This window comes from Hyaena hyaena, unplaced genomic scaffold (genome assembly GCF_003009895.1).
Source record: "Hyaena hyaena isolate Hyena2069 unplaced genomic scaffold, ASM300989v1 scaffold_4, whole genome shotgun sequence".
In the NCBI taxonomy this organism is placed as follows: domain Eukaryota; kingdom Metazoa; phylum Chordata; class Mammalia; order Carnivora; family Hyaenidae; genus Hyaena; species Hyaena hyaena.
In genome coordinates, this window is record NW_024080636.1 from 5,451,461 (window position 1) to 5,471,489 (window position 20,029).

Genomic DNA, 20,029 nt, shown 5'->3' on the forward strand with positions numbered 1-20,029 from the left:
AGCACTTCACTCTGGCCCAGAGCTTAGCGTCTCTGGCATCCCACAACGGGTGAGGCCCCAGCCGGAGCTGTTTTGCGGGAAAGGAGCCGGCACAGAGCGGGCACCTATTGCGTACCAGGCGTGCGCACAGCGAATTTCAGCCAACACTCACAGTGGCCCATGGGCCCGAGTGACTTGACTTATCTGCAGCCCCCCATGAGGCTGGCAACAGGGTCGTGCTGTTTCTGTCCGTCCGAAGGCTTCTCCTGTTTCTCCCGCTCACCGTGGATTCAGCCCCCCATAGATCTGTGGGGCCAAGGCACCGGCGGGATTTCAGCTTTGGAGATTGAAAGGAGGGGCCCTTAGCTTGGAGCTGTTACGGACAAAAGAATTCACGAGGATCCATACTGGACTGGATGGTGGGCACAAAACCAGCGAAGAAGAGGAAACGAGAGTGGTATACAAATCGGGGGACTGGGAAGACAGTGACAGCGCGGTTACACAAGGGCAAGGATTTGGTGGAAAGAAAACAAGCTCCGTTTGAGAAACGCTTAGTTGCAAGCGCGGAGAGAGCTCGCTTGCGTGATAGACGGAGGGCAAAACAGAATAGACGGAGCCGAGGTAAGAGGTGAGGGCCAGGGATACTCATCTGTGAGTCATCTGGAGACTGGGCAGAACCCAGAAACCAGGCGGTGAGGCCCCGGGGAGGAAGCGAAGTGAGCGAGCAGAGGAGACGGGAGGGGCCCCCAGCTCCGTGCATCCCTTCCCACACCTCCTCCCTGCCGGTGACCTTCACCTCCGCTCCCCTCCGGCCGCCCACACCCTGGGCCTCGTCATCACCCGCTGGCTCCGACTGCCCTCCGGGATCGCACTCCCTGACCACAGCTTCCGACGCTGCCCGTCCTCTCCCGCCTCCGTCCCACCCCCCGCTGACCTCAGCCCCATCTCCACTCCCGGGACTTTCCCACGTGGACCAGCGCCTCCCGGCTCCCCGGCTCCGGGCCTCCAGACCACACCGGGCATCAGCGCAGCCGATCTCTTTGCCAGCGCCCTCAACCGCCTTGCCCCTTCGTCCTTCCGCCCCGCTCATCCGGCCAAACTCGAGCGGGGGATTTGCAAGGCACCTGTCTTCTCCGCCCTCCACCTGCCTTGGCACTGCAGTGGAGGAAATCACCCCAAGGATGTTTGGTGCCCACAAAGCCATGGTGCCCAGAGCCAGCTGCTCGCCCCCCATGGCTCCCCCTCCTCCTCTCGGGCATCCGTTCCAAAGCTACAGCACCTTCCCCCAGCAGGTGGCTCTGCCTCCCCCTCCTGCACATGCGTGTTTCTGTGTGTGCACCACGCATAGCACTCCGTTCTCGTGTTTCCTCTATGTCCCCGCAACAGCCCTTCCTTTATTCTCATTTTGCAGATGAGGGACCACAGGCTCATGGACGGCCCTACAGACCAAGGAGGTGGTGTGTGTGTCTGTGTCTTCAAATCTGTGCTCTTAATCCACAGGGCCAGGGGCTGTGCTGGACGCTAAGGATATAATTTTATATATATGTATATTTGGGATATAATTACGAACAGGATAGATAAGGTTCCCACCCTCATGAAGCTTACATTTTAGGAGGACAGACAGTACGTAAGCAAATAAACTACTACATTAAATAATTATAGACTGTGGAAGTACGAGCAGAGGAAGACGCAGAGCTCAGGGACAAGGAAAAGACCGGCTTGGATACGGTGGAGAGCCCTGAACGGAAGGTGTGCTAAACAGCCCCCTGTCTTTACTCACTACCCACTTGTGCTGTCCAAGGGTGGGGCCCCACCCCTGCTCTGGATACCATCATTTATTAGCAAGATGATGTCACCCCCGCAACCTGGAGCGGTGTCTCCTGTGTGGAGGGGCTCAGCGGGCTAAGTTACTGAGGCCCCGAGATGGGAAGTCGTGGGAGTATTTCTGGGATCAATCAGTCATCGAGGGAAGAAATGGGGCCTTGGAGACTTGATGATTGGCCGCAGCTGAAAGCCTCCATGGAGCACAGAAAGATGGCACCGATGACACTGGGTGCAGGTGAGTTCCGGTCCATCCAACTGATGTTGAACACGGTGTCCCAGGTTGGGTTCCCCAGGGACTGGGGACAGAGACCCGGGTGCAGGAAGTTTATTGGGAATTGCACTCGGGATCGACGCCTGTGGGGAGCGAAGGAAGCAGGACCGGGGAGGGAGAAGGCTGAATACTGACCGAGGCGGCAGCTAGGTGAGCATTGGTGCAGGCCGCCCGTGCGGCTGGGCCCACGCATGGCGCCCGTGCCCCTGTGGTGAATCAGCGCATGAGCACATGTGTCAGCCCCCGGCCAGCTGGTGGCCAGAGTCAGCCCGTCCGCTTGGTCGCCGAGTGCCACTTTTGTGTTGGATGCTTCCCGGCGGGCATTCAGGTGTGAGACGTCTTTTTTCCTGGCTCTCATTCTCTCTGGTTCGTCCACAGCCTCTTCCCTAGATCCTCCTGTTTCTGATTTTCTTCTTTCGGACCCCTGACCAGGCAGCCAAGCGGTCTGTCCCGGCTCGTCAGTCTGTGTAGAGTCTAACCGTGGGCCACTTCTCTTTCCACGTGAGATGGCTGTCAGGCTCACTGCTCTAAGCTCCGTCTTTCAGACTGCAGCTCACTGCTGTCCTTCAAAGCCGCCCCCGGAAGGTGCTGTGCGGCAGCCTCGTCTCTCTCTGGCCTGCACCCACATACCCGAGGCAGCGAGCAGGACAGTGGCCCTGCCCTAACCCCCGGAACCTGTGAATATGTCAAACTGCATATTTTAATTCGCAAAGACACAACCAAGGCAGCAGAGAACCGGAGGCTGGCGGTGTGAGGAGGACCCAGCCCTCCAGCCCTGTGCTGCCGAGGAGGAAGGGGCCGTGAGCCAGGGGACGCGGCGGCTGAAGTAGAACTGGAAACGGCAAGGAACCAGGTTCCCCCCAGAGTCTCCGGAAGGAATGCACGCCCGTCCCCGTCCACACCTGGATGTTAGCCGCCGTGGGATCCGTTTCTGGCTTCCCACTCCACACCTGTAAGAGACTACCGACCACAGCAGTATCACCGCCGGCGATCACGTCTGCGAACGCAGCTGGCTCTTTCGCTTCTCCGTCGGATCACAAAGGCCGCCCATCCATGTGGCCAGAGGCGGTGACAGATCAGGGCCAGGTCACAGATCACAGGGACAGATCAGGGCACGAGTGGTAGAGGACTTGCTGGCGCTACCGTTGCCCTCTGGCCTTTGCTAGTCCTCAAGCCCAGACATGCTACTTCCATCTTATGAGGAAAGCCTGTTGATGGCTTGGAGGGTCGGACAGAATTCAGCTCCGGGCGGGCGGTACCGGCCACACAGCCACTGGCTGCCACGGGCAGGTGCTCCGAATCTACCGGGTTCGCATCGCATGCCAGGAGCTCCTTTGCTTTAAGAGTGTGATGAGTGTTGGTAAACTTCTTCAGCTGGGTGATCGTCACAATATTCCAGTTTGGTGGCACTTCCGTGATTACCCCAAATGTCCCTAGTGCCCACCTGCAGTCTACCCGTCTTCCTACCCCCAGCCCCAGGGCAAGTCCAGATCCACTTTCTGTCTCCATAGTGTCTGCCTTTTCTAGAAGTCTCATATAAATGTCATCACACGGCATGTAGTCCTTTTTTCTTTTTCTGTCTGACTTGTTTCACATATCGTGACGTCGTTTTCATCCGTCGTGCGTCTCTCTCCAGTCTGGCCCAAACTCAAACCTCTCCTCGCCCTGTGTGAGCTCTGGGCATCGTTGAGGTCACATCTCCCTGATGGCTGTTCTTTGTCTTGCTTCACGGACTCTCATCTTGCACACGCACCATTTGGTACGTAGTCAGAGACTCAAGCAGATTCCTATCTGGTTTCTGGAGTTTGTTCTCTGCAGAGCCCCACGGCCGCAAATTCCAGCCACTTTGGCTTGCAGCCTGCGATCTCTGTCTCTGCAGCTTGGCCAGATTGTCTTGCTACCCAGGGCTGCTGCTTTCTGCACCGTGATGTGGAAAGTTAGTCCAGGCAGAGAGGCCGAGCAATCATGCATTTCTGTTCTCTCGAGGATCCCAGGGCTCTGTTGGCTGTTATTTACTGTCTTAAACACGTAGGTTTCCCCATATATTTTTTTCAGTTTCTACTTCTTTCTAGCAAGTCTGCTACTAGTTATCCATTAAGGACAGCCATGCTTTTCTTGTTGAATTTTTTCACTAGCTATTATTATATTCAGTCAAATTCACCTTTTCAAAGTGTATAGTTTAAACCATTTTGGTAACTGTATACATTTGGCAACCATTGCCACCATCGTGATGGGGAAGAGTTCCCTTCCCTAAAATGCTTGCTCATGCCCCCCACACTCCATCCTTTCCCTTCCCCACATGTAACTTCTTTTTGTAACTATAGCTTTCACCTTTCCTATGATTTTTAAATTCTACAGCACAAAGTGTTTGTGTATGTGGTCTTTCATTTAGCATGTTTGAGATTGCCCACATCATTGCATGTGTTAATGTTTTGCTCCTTTCTATTGCTGAGTAGTATTCCCTTGTGTGGATAGATGTTTATCCATTCACTGGTTGATGGGCATTTGGGGCGCTTCGGTTTGAAGCTGTTAATGAATAATGTTACTATGCTATGTCTTTGGGTGGAAAGACATATATGTAACTCCTGTGTACATGGACATTCTGAGACAGGTTGTAAATGTATGTTTAGTTTTTAAAGATCTCACCCTACTGTTTTGCAAAGTAGCCATACCACTTTGCCCTCCTACTAGTAATGTATAAGAGTTCTCCTTAGTCTACATCATCAAGTACACTACTATTAACTCTCTCTCTCTCTTTTATTTTAGAGACAGAGAGAGAATGTGTGTGTGAGAGCAGTGTTGAGGGGCAGAGAGAGGGAGAGAGAAGCAGATAGAGAAAGAGAGAGAGAGAGAGAGAGAGAGAGAATTTTAAGCAGGCTTCACATTCAGCACGGAGCTTGATGTAGGGCTTAATCTCACAACTGTGAGATCATGACCTGAGCCAAAGTCAAGAGTCAGATGCCTAACCAACTGAGCCACCCAGGCATCACTATCTGTTTTTTAAGATTTTATTTTTAAGTAATCTCTACACCCAACATGGGGCTCAAACTCACGACCCAGAGACTGAGTCACATGTTTTTCTGACTGTGCCACCCAGGCACCCTCATTATCTGTCCCTTTTAACTTTAGCCTTTGTAATGGTTGCACAGTGGTATCCCATTGATTTTGCCCTTGAATTACCTTGGTGCTTTTGCCAAAAACTAATGAACCATATAAGTGTGGGTTTATTTCTGGACTCTTTTCTATTGCATTGATTATGTGCCAATGGCACACTGTCTTGGTCACTGTAGCTTCATAGTGAATCTTAATTTTTTTTAATGTTTTATTTATTTCTGAGTGAGAGAGACAGTGTGAGCAGGGGAGGGTCAGAGAGAGAGGGAGATACAGAATCTGAAAGAGGCTCCAGGCTCTGAGCTAGTTGTCAGCACAGAGCCTGTCACGGGGCTCAAACCCACAAACCGTGAGATCATGACCTGAGCCAAAGTCGGACGCTTAACCGACTGAGCCACTCAGGTGCCCCAGCTTCATAGTAAATCTTGAAATTAAATAGCTTATGTCCTTCAACTTTGTTCTTATTTTTCAAAAAAATTTTGGACACTGTATGCCCTTTGTCTTTTCACAGAAGTTTTAAAATCTGCTTGCCAATGTCTTTTCACAAAGGGTGTTAAAATTTTAATTGGAATTGCATTGAATCTATAGATGAATTTGAGGACAGACATATTAACAATATTCAGTCTTCCAATCTATGAACATGGTATATCTTTTTGTGTATTTAGGTCTTTTTCAATTTCCTATTGTAATACTTTGTAGTGGAACAGGTTTTGTACATCTTTCATTAAGTTTATTCCTAAATATTCTTGATGTTATCATGAGTGAAGTTGTTTATTAAATTGAATGTACAATTCTTCATTGCTAGTATGTAGAAATATAACTGGCTTTCATATTTTGACCTTCTATCTTACAACCTTGCTACATTCACTTATTAATTCTAGTAGTGTTTTTATAGATTCATTAGGGCTTTCTATATACATGATTAAGTAGTCTGCAAAAAAGACATTTTCATTTTTCATTTTTGAAATTTATTCTTTATTTTTGACAGAGAGAGAGAGAAACAGAGCATGAGAGAGGGAGACACAGAATCTGAAGCAGGTCCAGGCTCTGAGCTGTCAGCACAGAGCCAGACATGGAGCTCGAACTCATGAACTGCAAGATCATGACCGTAACTGACTGAGCCACCTAGGTGCCCCTTCATTTCTTTTCTAATATGCATGTCTTTCATTTATTTTTATAGCCTTGGCTAGGACTTTCAGTAAAATGTTACATATAGACGCAGGAAGAGCAGACATTCTTGCCTTGTTCCTATTCTAAATAGAAAGCATTAAATCTTTCATTACTGAGTATGATGTTGGGTGTAAGGGTGTTTTTTTTGTTTTTGTTTTTGTTTTTGGAGGGGGTGTTGTTTTGTAGATATCCTTAATCAGATTTCAAATTGAATTTTATCAAATATTTTTACTTGCATCTTCTGAATGATTTTTTCTCTTTTATTCTATTAATACAGCAAATCATATTGAGATTTGGGTATTAAGCCAATTTTACATTCCCAGAATATGCCCCACTTGTACTGATGTGTTACCATTTTTATATACGGTTTGGTTTGCTAACATTTTGTTAATGGATTTTTGTGTCTGTGGTCATGAGGGCTATTAGTCTGTATTTCTTTTTTCTTGAGAGGTCTTTGCTTGGTTTTGGAATCAGGTTAATACTAGCCTTATAGAATACATTGGGAAGTGTTACCTCTTTTATTTTCTGGAAGAATTTGCGTACAATTGATGTTGTTTCTTTCTTAAATTCATGATAGTATTTACCACTGAAGCCATGTCGCTCTGAGTTCGCTTTATGGAAGGGATTTTATTTAAAACTTCAATTTATTTAATATATATCAGGCTGTTTAAGTTTTGTAACTTTTTCTTGGATGAGCTTTGGTAATTCATGTCATTCAAGGAATTTGTTCATTTCACATAGGTTGTCACACCTATTGTCATAAAGCTATTTATAATATATCTTCATTCTTTTAATGTCTATTGAATCTGTAGTAATGACTTCTCCATTGTTCCTGATATTAAAAACTTGTGTCTTCCTCTTTTCCTAGTCAGCCCAATTGAAAGTTTATCATTTTTATTACTGTTTTCAAAAAAGTAGCTTTTGCTTTCATTGGGACTCCCTATATTTTTCTATCATTTCATTGATCTTTATCTTTATTGTTTTCTTTCTCATGCCTGCTTGGATTTAATTTGCTTTTCTTCTTCTGGGATCTTTTTTGAATGTTTATTTGTTTTTGAGAGAGAGAGAGAGAGAGAGAGTATGTGAGCAGGGAGAGGCATAAAGAGAAGGGGACAGAGGATCCAAAGTGGGTTCTGTGCTGATAGCAGAGAGCCTGATGTGGGGCTGGAGCTCACAAACCATGAGATCATGACCTGAGCCAAAGTCACTTAACTGACTGAGCCACCCAGGCACCCTCTTTATCTAGGATCTTAAAGTGATGGCCTGTATATATATATATATATATATTTGAGCTATTTCTTCTTTTCCAATCCAGGCAGTTAAAAATATATTTCCCTCTAAACACTGCTTTAACTTTATCCCACAAACCCATTAAAAAAATTTTTTTTTAACTGAAGTATAGCTGACACACAATGTTACATGAGTTTCAGGTGAACAACATAGTGATTCAACAAAACCATACACAATGCTATGCTTGTCACAAGTGTAGCAACCATAGCCTACAAGTTTTGATGTGACATTTTCATTATCACTCAGCCTAAAACATTTTCTTACCTCTTCTGTGATTCCTTTTCTTGATCCAATAATTATTCAGAAGTTTGTTTTTAAGTTCTGGAGGTGTTTAGATTATTTTATTATTACTGATTCCTAACAAAAATTTGCTGTAGTCAGAAAACATACATGTAGGATTTCAATCTTCATACACGTATTAACACTTATGGCTCAGAATATGGTCTACCCACGTGCACTTGAAAAGAATGTACATGCTATCGGGGCGCCTGGGTGGCTTAGTCGGTTAAGCGTCCGACTTTCGCTTAGGTCATGATCTCGCGGTTCGTGGGTTCAAGCCCCGCGTCGGGCTCTGCGCTGACTGCCAGCTCAGAGCCTGGAGCCTGTTTCAGTCTGTGACTCCCTCTCTCTCTGACCCTCCCCTGCTCACGCTGTCTCTCTCTCTCTCTCTCTCTCTTAGAAATAAATTAAAAAAAACATTAAAAAAAATTAAAAAAAAAAGAAAAGAAAAGAATGTACATGCTATCATTGCCAGGTGTTGCATTATACGTTTATTAAAAAAGGTTGAGAGTATTGTTCAGATATTCTATATCATTGCTAATTTCTGTCTAGTTGTTTTAGCCATTGTTAAGGTAAGAGTGTTAAAATTTCCAATTATGATTGTGAGATTTTCTGTTTCCCCTTAACTGTTGATCTTTTGCTTCATGTATTTGAAAACTTCTTATTGGGCAAATACACGTTTATGATGATTATGTCTTTGTAATGAATTTTTCTTTCACCATTGTAAATGGTCCCTCTTTACTCCTGGCAAAACATTCTGCTTTGAAATCTATTTTATCCAACGTTAATATAGTCCCTCTGACTTTCTCGTGCTTATCGTTCACAAGGATTATCTATTTCCCATTAGATAGCTTTCAGCCTGTGTCTTTTTATAGTTGTCTTTTAAAAAAAAATCCATTCTGATCTCTAACCTTCAATTCGAGTGTTTCTTCCATTACCATTTACTGGAATTATTGACATGGTTTGGCTGGGTTTATCATTTTATTTTTGTTTTGTTTGTCTCCTCTGTATTTTTCCTCTGTTGTTCCTCTATTTTTTTTTCAGAATGTTTTTTAGAATTCTGTTTCAATTTTCCTGTTGGTATCTTAGCTATACTTCTTTGCCTTTTTTAAAGTAGTTGCTCTGGGAAATATAATATACAATGAATTTATGGTCAGTATCTCCTCTGTCTTTTCTTTTCTTCTTGTTATATTTAATACATGTACTTATGTTTTAAACCTCACAAGAAAATTTGTAAGTTTTGCTATAAACCATGATATGCTATGATATTAGAAGGGAAAAGGGAAATAGAAAAACATGGTCATTTGATTTTACCTAGATATTTACCATTTCAAATACTATTCAGTTCTTCTGAGGATTTGAGTTTGCATCAGCCCAAAGAAGTTTCTTTAGTGTTCCTCATGGTGCAGTTCTGTTCATGAGAAATCCTCTTAGTTATATTTTATATTAAATGCCTTTATTTTGTTTTCATTCTTGAAGGATATTAGTATCTCATATATCATTTCTGGATATATAATTCCTGATTGACAGATTTTTTTTTCTTCATTAGTTAAAAGATGTTATTCCACTGTCTCCCAGCCTCTGTGGTTTCCAGTAAATCAGCCATTATTTGGATAATTTTCTTTCTGTATATAATAGGTCTTTTCTTTCTTGATGCTATCAATGTTTGCTCTTTCTCTTTGGCTTTCGATGCTATGATGTGTCTTGGCATAGGCTTCTCTGTGTTTATTTTGCTTGGCGTTAGTTTAACATTTATACCTGTAAGTTTCTATCTTTCATCAAATTTGGAAAATTTTGGCCATTGTTTTTCAAATGCTTATCTGTGTGTGCCGTGTTCTCTCTCTCTCTCTCATCCTTCCAGTATTACAATTAGACTAATATTTGAACATCTGACAAGTCTAACAAGTTCCTGAGACTCTGTTCATTGTGTTTTCAATGTTTTCTCCTTCTGTTCCTATTCTTGGGTTGGTTCTGCATCATTTATCTATCTATCTATCTATCTATCTATCTATCTATCTATCTATCTGTCTATCTGTCTATCTATCTGCCTGTCTATCTATCCATCCATCCCTCTATTTACCCATCCTACTTATCTATCTATATCTGCCTGTCTATCTATCTATCTATCTATCTATCTATCTATCTATCTTTCTATCTATCATCTATCTTCTATCATTTGTCTTGATTCAATTTCACTTATTCTTTCTTTTGCCTTGTCTTTTTCAGGTCTACAGTTTCCATTTGGTCCTTTTTTATTGTTTTTCTCTGCTGAGACTTATTTCTCTCTTGAGGTTTATATTCATCGAATAGAAGTCATGTTTTGGTTTAATTCGAGTTTAGTTAGATTTGCTTTAAAATCTGTTTCTGGGGGCACCTGGGTGGCTCAGTCGGTTGAACATTGGACTCGTGGTTTCATCTCAGCTCGTGATCTCATGGTTCGTGGGTTCAAGCCCCGCATCGGGCTCTGTGCTGACAGTATGGAGCTTGCTTGGGATTCTCTCTCTCTCTGCCCCTCCCCCGCTTGTGGTCTCTCTTTCTCAAAATAAATAAATAAATAAATTTAAAAAATTAAAATAAAATCTGTTTCTGTCCATTCTAACATCTAGCTCATATATGGATGGATTCACTGAATTTTCTTTCCTCTTGAGAATGTATTCCATTTTTTCTGTTTCTCAAGTTAGGTCATTAACTTTTCAAACTGCACAAAAATAGTTCATCCCTACAATCTGTTACTAGTAACATCGGAATTATTACCTCAAATAACCAGTAGTCTATTGTGAATCACTATCAATTATACTCTGAGCCTACTTGCAACTTCCCACCCACTCCCTTTGTTCCTAACTACCCCAACTACCTAACAACTTTCTACCTCCTTGCCCACCTTAGCCCTCCTGTTTACTGAATTTTGTTCCATACATAGTTCAATGTCATCATTTATTGAGCTAAGCTAAATAAATATGTGACACAGGGTTGACCTAGACTATCTCACTGGATCCTCCCACCACACAGTTGAGTAGGCATTGTTACTATTCCACTTTACAGATGGAAAAAAAAAAAGCTTAAAGAGACAGTTCCTTGTCCAAGGTCAGGTGCTAGTAGATGAAAGCGGGATTGACATCGTGCAGGTTTGTTTGACTCTGGAGCTCACGCTCTTTACCAGAGATTGGCAAACCTTTTTCATAAAGTACCAAATGGCTACCATTTCAGGCTTTGTAGGACATACAGTCTCTGTCGCAACTTCCCAAATGTGCCATTATAGCATCAAAGGAGCAATAGACAATATGTAAATGAATGTGACAGTTTCCAATAACATTTACAAAAACACTGGGAAAGATGTGACTCAGAGTGTGTAGTTTGCTGATCCTTGTTCTTAATGATTCCACTCCTGTTGTTTTTTCTCTTTAATCTCCAAAGTTATCTGTTCAACAAATACCTGTACCATTGCTTCCAAGAACAAGGCACTGAACTTGGTCTTGGAAGGGATGAGGAAGACAAAGGCCCTGATTTGAGGGGCTGCAGATGCGAAAGACGATACACAAACACATCTACACTACAAAGCTGACTAGTCAGTGACAAAAGAGGGGTATAGACCCACTGGAGCTTTTCCTGACGGACACATGGTGTTTTGGCGCAGTGGGTGGTGATGGCGTAAGCTTTCTGGCAAGAGAACCACAGGCAGAGATGGCAAGGGGAAAGTTTCAGAGGGTCCAGCACAAGCAAGGTTTTTTCTATCCATTTGTCACTCATCTTCTCTTTACCACTATTCACTTATGTCCTCTCTCTTTACCTCCCCAGAAACATATGTACTTCGGTCCAAATCCTTTTGTCTTGCACTTCACCTACTTTCTCCTTTGCTTTCCTTTCCTCCCCTTCCTTTTTAAAATTTTTAAAAATGTTTTATTTCTTTTTGAGAAAGAGAGAGAGAGAGAGAGAGAGAGGCAGAGAGAGAGGCTCCAGGCTCTGAGCTGTCAGAACAGATCCCAATGCGGGGCTCGAATCCACAAACCATGAGATCATGACCTGAGTTGAAGTCGAATGTTTAACCAACTGACCCACAGGTGCCCTCTCACTCCCCGCTTCCTTCTTCTTAAAATTTATTATCTGTACTTCCTGATTACTGGTCCTGTTCTGCACTGGGCTCAGGGCACACATTTATATAACACATTTCATTTGAAGTTTAATTCAGGTACATCAATACGGTTGACACATCATCTCAGGCAACCGATATTTATGTAACTTTAAAAAATGTCATTTAGACTTAATACAATCCTTATCAAAATACCAACAACATGTTTTATAGAACTACAACAAACAGTCCTAAAATTTGTATGGAACCACAAAAGACCCTGAGTAGCCAAAGCAACCTTGAGAAAGCAAAATAAAACTGGAGGCATCACAATTCCAGACTTCAAGTTTCATTGCAAAGCTATAGTCAGTATGATAACTGGCACAAAAAAGGACACATAGATCAATGGAACAGAATAGAGAACCGAGAGGCAGCCCCATAATTATATGGTTAATTAATCTTTCACAAAGGAGTCAAGACTATACAATGGGTTGTATATTTCCCAACAAGGTGCTGGGAAAACTGGACAGCTACACGGAGAAGAATGAGACTGGACCACTTTCTTACATCTGACACAAAAATAAACTCAAAAAGGACTAAAGACCTACATGTGACCTGAAACCATAACAAAGTCCTAGAAGAGAACGCAGGCAACGATGTCTCTGACATAGGCCAGAACCAGAACAACATTTGTCTAGATAGGTCTCCTGAAGCAAGCGAAATAGGAACAAAGATAAACTATTGGGACTGCATCAAAATAAAAAGCTTCTGCACAGCAAAGGAAACAACCAACAAAAACTAAAAGACAATCTATGGAGTGAGAGAACATACTTGCAAATGAGATATTTGATAACGGCTTAGTATCCAAGATATATAAAGAACTTATACAACTCAACACCCAGAAACTAATTAATCCAATTTAAAAATGGGCAGAAGATATGAACAATCACTTCTCCAAAGAAGACATCCAGATGGCTAACAGACGTGTGAAAAGATGCTCCCCATCGCTCATCATCAGGGAAATACAAATCAAAACCACAGGGAGATACCACCTCATACCTATCAGAATGGCTAAAATCAAAAATACAAGAAACAACAGATGTTGGCAAGGATGTGGGGGGAAAGGAACCCTCCTGCACTGTTAGTGGGAATGCAAACTGGTGCAGCCACTGTGGAGGACAGAATGGAGGTTCTGCAAAAAATTAAAACTATGGGTGCCAGAGTGGTTCAGTTTTTTTAAAAAATAATTTAATAAATTTATTTACTAAACATTTTTTAATGTTTATTTTTGAGAGACACACCCAGAGTATGAGCAGGAGAGGGGCAGAGAGAGAGAGGGAGACACAGAATCCAAAGCAGGCTCCAGACTCTGAGCTGCCAGCACAGAGCCCAATGCGGGGCTCAAACTCATGAACCCCTAGATCATGACCTGAGCCAAAGTCAGACACTTAACCGACTGAGCCACCTAGGTGCCCCTGACTCTTTTTAAAAAATGTTTATTTATCTTGAGAGAGAGCAAGTGAGCATGAGCACACATAGGTAAGTGGGGGAGGGGCAGAGCGAGAATCCCAAGCAGGCTCCATGCTGTCAGCACAGAGCCCAACTCGGGGTTCGATCCCACAACATGAGATCATGACCTAGGCCAAAGATCAAGAATTGGACATCCAACCTACTGAGCCACCCTGGTGTGCCAGGTGTCTGACTCTTGATTTCAGGTCAGGTCATGGTCTCACAGTTCATGGGATCGAGCCTTGCATCAGGCTCTGCGCTGAGCATGGAGCCTGCTTGAGATTCTCTTTCTCCCTCTGCCCCTCTCCCCTGCTCATGTTCTCTTTCTAAAAAAAAAAAAAAAAATTGAAAATAGAACTACCCTGTGATCCAGGAATTGTACTACTTGGTATTACCCCAAACATACACAAACACTAATTCAAAGGGATACATGCACCTCTATGTTTATTGCAGCACTATTTACAACAGCCAAATTATGGAAGCAGCCCAAGTGTCCATCGATAGATAAATGGAGAAAGAAGATGTGAGATCGATCAATCAATCAATCATCTCTATCTATCTATCTATCTATCTATCTATCTATCTACCGTGGAATATTTTTCAGTCGTAAAAAATAATGAAATCTGCCATTTACAATAATATGGATGGAGCTGGGGAAGCAGGCAATGAGGATTAAAGAGTACATTGATCATGATGAACACTGAGCAATGTATGAAATTGTTGAGTCACTATATTGTATACCTGAGACTAATATTACCCGGTATGTTAACTATGCTGGAGTTAGAATAAGAAAACTTAATAAAAGAAACAAAGGATGAAAAGGAAGAAAGCAAGCATACTTGGATTGGAGCTCAAAAGCCAAAAAAGAAAAAGAAAAAAATGCCACTTTGCTCAAGTGAAATATTAACTTACTTCTGTCAATTCAGTCAAGGTTGATATCTCCTAGTCGATTCTGGGTGGTCAATAACACTCACTGTTTGACCAGTTCATTACGTTTTTGTATGTTTTTTTTTTTACTTGCTGATACTACTGGTCTGTCCTGTTAATGCAGCTCTTTTAATCTTCTTATAACTTATTTCTTCGTCTCTTCCATCCTTTCTCTTTCCTGTACTTTTTGGTGTACATTTTTTTTTCTAGAGGCATGTTATTTTCTTTCTCCTTTATGAAAATATTTTGTTCATTAATTTTACTAATATTTATTAAGAAATTACTATGTGATACGTCCTTTCCTCTCTGACCCTCCCCTGCTCACACTGTCTCTTTCTCTCCTCTCTCAGATATAAATAAAACATTTTTAAAAATTTAAAAAAAAGGTCTGGAATGTATGGAGGCAAGAGAAAAAGTCAAGAAACCAATTAGGATATTACAACTTTCCAGGCAATACATTTGAATATTATGGGGAATGTTTTCTGGAAGAATCAGAGTAGTTACTTTTGTTTTACAATTGAGGACAGAAAACTAAGGGGCAAAATCCAGATGCATGATGACATATTTTACTATCTCCTTCTCCTCAAGGAAACATTGGGTGATTTTGTCCTGCTAATCTAAGGATTGCTAAACACTTTTGAATTTTCTTTGGCACTGCTAGGTGATCTAAGCCCTGGCACATAACTGGCATACAGAAATATTTCTGAAATGAGTATGTAATCCGTTGAAGGGTAAGACTGAGTTACTGCTGTGTAACTTGCATGCACATGATTTCGTTTCTCCTGCATAGGCTGGTGGTGGTTATTGTCTTATGTAGCAAAGGTCATTAAAAGTGCCACATTATGAACACACTCCTAGGTATGTATCTGCAGATTTTACATGGTCCCATAGCAATTCGTACAGTCCTCTGTCAAGTAGTTATCATTTGCCTCTCTCATCTTGAGTCCCCTCGGGGTTGGGATCGTTTCAACTAGCACAGGGCCTGGTGACAATGTTGAAGGTGTACGTAGAAAGAAAATACGTGAATTACCAACGCCAGCCACAGAACCTCGCCTGATCCTTGAGAAATATATTCATTTCCCTTAGAAAAAAGCAATTCTGGGGCACACGAGTGGCTCTGCGGGCTGAGCATCTGACTGGTATCTTGGCTCAGGTCAGGATCCCAGGGTGGCGGGATAGAGCCCCACATTGGGCTCCGCACTGCGCATGGCGCCTGCTTGGGATTCTCTTTCTTTCTCTCTCTCTCCTTCTACCCCTCTCCCTCACTCTCACTTGCGCCGCGCTCTTTCTCAAAAAAAAAAAAAAAAAAGTCCTATATAGGAAAAAACAATTTTCAAGTTACTGCTACAGAATTTAGCTGCTTGACTTCTAATTATATTTTAAGTCCCCCAGGGGCTGGAGCCCCCTATCCTCAGCAGCCTGAAGTGCCTGGGAAAGATCACTGAGTTCTGGGAACTGGGCTCCAGGGTCTGAGACTTGCCCTCGGCTGACAGACCGCTCCGCTTTCCAGTGGGTCCACGCAGGGCGCGAATAAACCCGTTTCGGCCGCTGGGTGAGGTCTTCACCCTTCTCACAAGGAGCCTCGGCACCTCTGCCCCTCCTGTGTCTCCCCTCCCGCCCGCACCTCCCCGTCAGGGAGCACCTGTCCCTGTACTTCCCGCCCCCCACGCCCGCCCAGGACCCCCACGCCCGCACCTCGCCCTCAGGGAGCACCTGCTTCTGTCCCCCCTCCTGGTCAGGCCCCTCCCGCCCGCACCTCCCCCTCAGGGAGCACCTGCTTCTGTCCCCCCTCCTGGTCAGGCCCCCACGACCCCACCTCCCCCCCAGGGAGCACCTGCTTCTGTCCCCCCTCCTGGTCAGGCCCCCACGCCCCCACCTCCCCCTCAGAGAGCACCTGCTTCTGTCCCCCCTCCTGGTCAGCCCCCCACGCCCGCACCTCCTCCTCAGGGAGCACCTGTCCCTGTCCCCCCTCCCGGCCAGACCCAGCCACCCCCTCCTGCATCTCCCCCTCAAGGTGAGCCTGGGGCCCCGGCGGCACCTCTCAGACCCCAAGCCCTCCCGGCACCCCTTCCCCCCAAGCTTCCGCCCGCGCCCCCTTCCCTCGGGCGGGACTTCCGCCCGCGCCCCCTCCCCGCGCCGCGTCGTCCCCGTCGCCGCCCGAGGGGAGCCTGGGAGCGCGTTGTCGCGCTCTCCCGCGGGGCCTGGGCTGCGGCGGCGTCCGGCGGCCGCGGGGCGCGCTCCTCCCCCGCCCGCGCTCGCCGCGCTCCTCCCTCCTCCGCCGGCCCCGCTCCTCGTCGGCGCCCGGCTCGGCGAGCTGCGAGCGGCAAGATGGCGGCGCCCAGGCCGCCGCCCGCCCGGCTGTCCGGCGTCATGGTGCCCGCGCCCATTCAGGACCTGGAGGCCCTCCGCGCGCTCACGGCGCTCTTCAAAGAGCAGCGGAACCGGTAACGGCCGGGCGGCGCGGGCGAGCGGGGAGCGGGCGCCCCTCCCCCGGGCGGCGGGCGGCGGAGGGCCCGGGGGCCCCGGGGGCCGACACCTGCCCCGCACCCGCCCGCGGCGCGCTGCGAGGGCGCCGCCCCGCGCGAGCCCCGGGCCACCTGCCGCCGGGCCTGCTGGGCCCTGGCCCGCGGTAGCCCGGCGGCGCGCTGGCGGGGGACAGGTGGGCGGCCGCGGGAGCGCGGTGGGGACACCCCGGGGGCGCAGCGCGGCGTGCGGGTCGGCGGCGCCCTGGTCCGGTGCGACCCGGCCGTTTCGGCCTTGACCGCCATGGGGGGGGGGGGCGCGGGGCAGGGGGGCGCCTGGATTCGGCTCCTGGCCGCAGCAGCTGTGCGTCCCTGGGCGGTTTCTCCACGCCTGAGCCTTCCTGGCCCAAACCTGCGAGTGTGGTGCGGAGGGACGCGTGAACGGGTGACGTCCCCGTCGGCGCCCGGTTGGTGCGGGGCGCCTCGGGGCCTGCTCTGGCCTTCCCTGGCGGGGTTGCCCTAAGGATGGTTCGAGGTGATGCAGATTGAGTCCTTAGCGCGCGCCGGACACGTAGTACCAAGTACACGTTAGCTGGTGTATTTACCCTTAAAGACCTCTGTCGATGGGCCCCATGGGCCAGGTTTTGTGCTGGGTGATGAAGTTGGAAAATGAAGTACTTTAGTGAGAAGCCCTGTTCTGGGGTAATTTTACAACCGTGGGGGCGTGTGCAGAGTAGAGGGAGGGAGGAAAGAAGGGGCAGCAGATGGGGGTTGGTGCAGAGGCCCGCTGGTCTTTGAATGGGACACCTGGGTCTGGGCACTTCTCCCTTAGCTGAGCTGTTGCAGGAGTGGTCAGAGCCCCGGGCGCCGTTCTGAAGGCTTCCTGGGAGAACAGTTAAGTGATATGATACCCCTAGGAAATACGGTGATTCATGCTTCAGTCTGTCTACACCATGATGGGCCTTTCCTGTACTCCGTTATCAGTCATCAGCCCTGTACTGAGCACCTGCTCCGAACTTGGTTCTTTGTTAGGGGCTGAGGGCCTAAAGGTGAATCTGACATGATCCCTTTTTTGTTCGAGCACCGGCCGTGTGAACAGACGGGGTTCTTGACAAGAAAGTGGTTTTGCACGGAAGGGATTTGTGGATCTGTTGGATAGATTGGTGGGCGGGAAAGGCTTTTGGATAGAGAGGGCTAATTAGAACCATATACTCACAGGGGCCATATACAGATTTTGTAGGGTTCCCGAGAGGATTAAATAAAAGGAAATAACGTAGGTAGGGTGTCTGGTACAGAGGAGACGTCCAAACATCAGGTCCCTTTTTATAACCTGTAGGATGAACTCCAAGGCCCTTTGGACCATTGTGAGGGGAGTTGATGGGGAGCTATTGAAGGTTCTTTGAAGGGAATGGCAAGATCAGATCCGGGCATTGGAAAGAACTCTGCTGTTTGGGGAATCAGTCAGAGAGGGTGAGGCTGGAGGCAAGGGACTTTTGAGAAGCTGATGCGGAACCCGAGTCAAACAAAGAACAACTTGTGTGAAGTGGGACCTTGTTTATGGGGATGGTTAGGATAAATACTGAGAAACATCTGCAGGGTTGAATGGACAGGCCTCAGGGTCCAGTGGGATTGTTGCGGGAGAATGGGCAAAGGAAGAAGCATCCCACATTGGGCACTAGCTTTTCTGGGTCCGTGTCCTTATTCTGAGCAGAGTTTGGCGACCAGCTCTTGGGATGGGGAGGCCGAAGTGTGAGGTGGGGCAGAGTCCCCTCCTGGGTTGGTAAGGACAGGCTCTTGGTTCTGGGTCTGTCGCTGCTGCGTGAGCAGTTACTGGTTGCTCCTCCAGTGCAGATGGGCCCGGAGCCAGGGTGGGACAGAAAGTGAAGCGAAAGGAGGCCTCAGAGCAGCAAACAGAAAACACCAGACAAAACAGACAGACTGGTTGGGTGAGGAAGGGGGAGAGGGAGACTGAAATTGATGGAACAAAAGGTGGAAATCTTGGCTGGGCTGATATGCTTGCGGTACTTCCCATGTGTCTGGAGCCACGACACAGGCCTGTGCGGTGGCTGGAGTGAGAGAGGTGTCCTGCAGTGGAGGAGCACGGATGTGGGAACCGGCTAGAGCTGGACAGGAACCGCGGCTTATGCCCAACCCTGGACCCCTTTCACGTCTGGAAAAGGGGGATTAAACCGCTCACTTTGCAGAATTACCGCAAGATCTGTGATATTATATTCACAGCATGGTGTTTTATGCCGTTTATTGAATACCTGCTGTTCAAAAGTGATTGGGCTGTAAGTGACCGAGGACCCAATTGGGTGTAATCTCTTGCTTTTTAGAAAGCAGCTGAAGCTGTTTCAAAAAGGTTATAATTTATTTTAATCTTTGGGGTTTCCAGGGAGAGGGATTCCAGGATCTCATTACAATTTCTGGCAACCCCACAGCGAACAGAAGTCCTCCTATCGCATTGTAGTGGTTTGGGACATGCTCACAAATTCCTTGATACTCGGTCCTTCAGGAGGAAGAGGTTAACTCCCCTCTCTTTGCGTGTGGGCTGAAGTTCGGGACTCGCTGTTATACTAGATTATGGCAGACTTGATGGCGCGTGACTTGAGATTGGATCTTAAAGGCAGTGCAGCTCCCTCCCTCGGATGACTGGCGAAGTCCGCTGCCCTGTGCAGCGTCGGTGCGGAGAGGCCTGCATGCTGAGGATGTGATGAACCGTCCCGGAAGCGGACGCACTCAGCCCAGGGGAGGCCTTCGCATCTGCGCAACCTCAGCGAGCCCAAGGCAGAACCACCCCACTCAGCCACTCGCAGATTCCTGCCCCTCAGACCTGCGCGGGACCATAAGCGACACTGTTTTGAACTGTTAAATTTGGGGGTTGTTATATGCCAATCGATCATTAACATACCGACCTAAATTCTTCATGCTCTGGATTTTGTAACCCACTTCTTGAATAGCATCTTCATCACAAAAGTCCGTAATAAATGCGTAGGTTCATAATATACCAGTATTAAGATACTCAGCTATTCTTCGTGGAAAGTAATTCCTTTTTTTTTTTTTAATTTTTTTTTTTAATATTTTTATTTATTTCTAGGAGAGAGAGAGAGAGAGACAGCGTGAGCAGGGGAGGGTCAGAGA

The 20,029-nt window shown here is 46.5% G+C and overlaps 1 protein-coding gene and 1 long non-coding RNA gene across 2 annotated transcripts in view; both read left to right on the forward strand.

Annotated features, from left to right (window-relative positions):
• The first annotated feature begins 16,556 nt into the window (after nucleotides 1-16,556).
• ATXN10 (ataxin 10) overlaps nucleotides 16,557-20,029 on the forward strand; it is a 158,910-nt gene continuing 155,437 nt past the window's right edge. Inside the window, exon 1 of the mRNA XM_039235034.1 lies at nucleotides 16,557-16,870. Within this exon, the coding sequence (XP_039090965.1) occupies nucleotides 16,755-16,870 (116 nt within the window). The 5' untranslated portion in view covers nucleotides 16,557-16,754. The remainder of the gene's footprint in view (nucleotides 16,871-20,029) is intronic.
• Nucleotides 17,263-20,029, forward strand: part of LOC120233675 — a 7,631-nt gene continuing 4,864 nt past the window's right edge. Inside the window, exon 1 of the long non-coding RNA XR_005528888.1 lies at nucleotides 17,263-17,590. This is a non-coding gene — a long non-coding RNA (uncharacterized LOC120233675). The remainder of the gene's footprint in view (nucleotides 17,591-20,029) is intronic.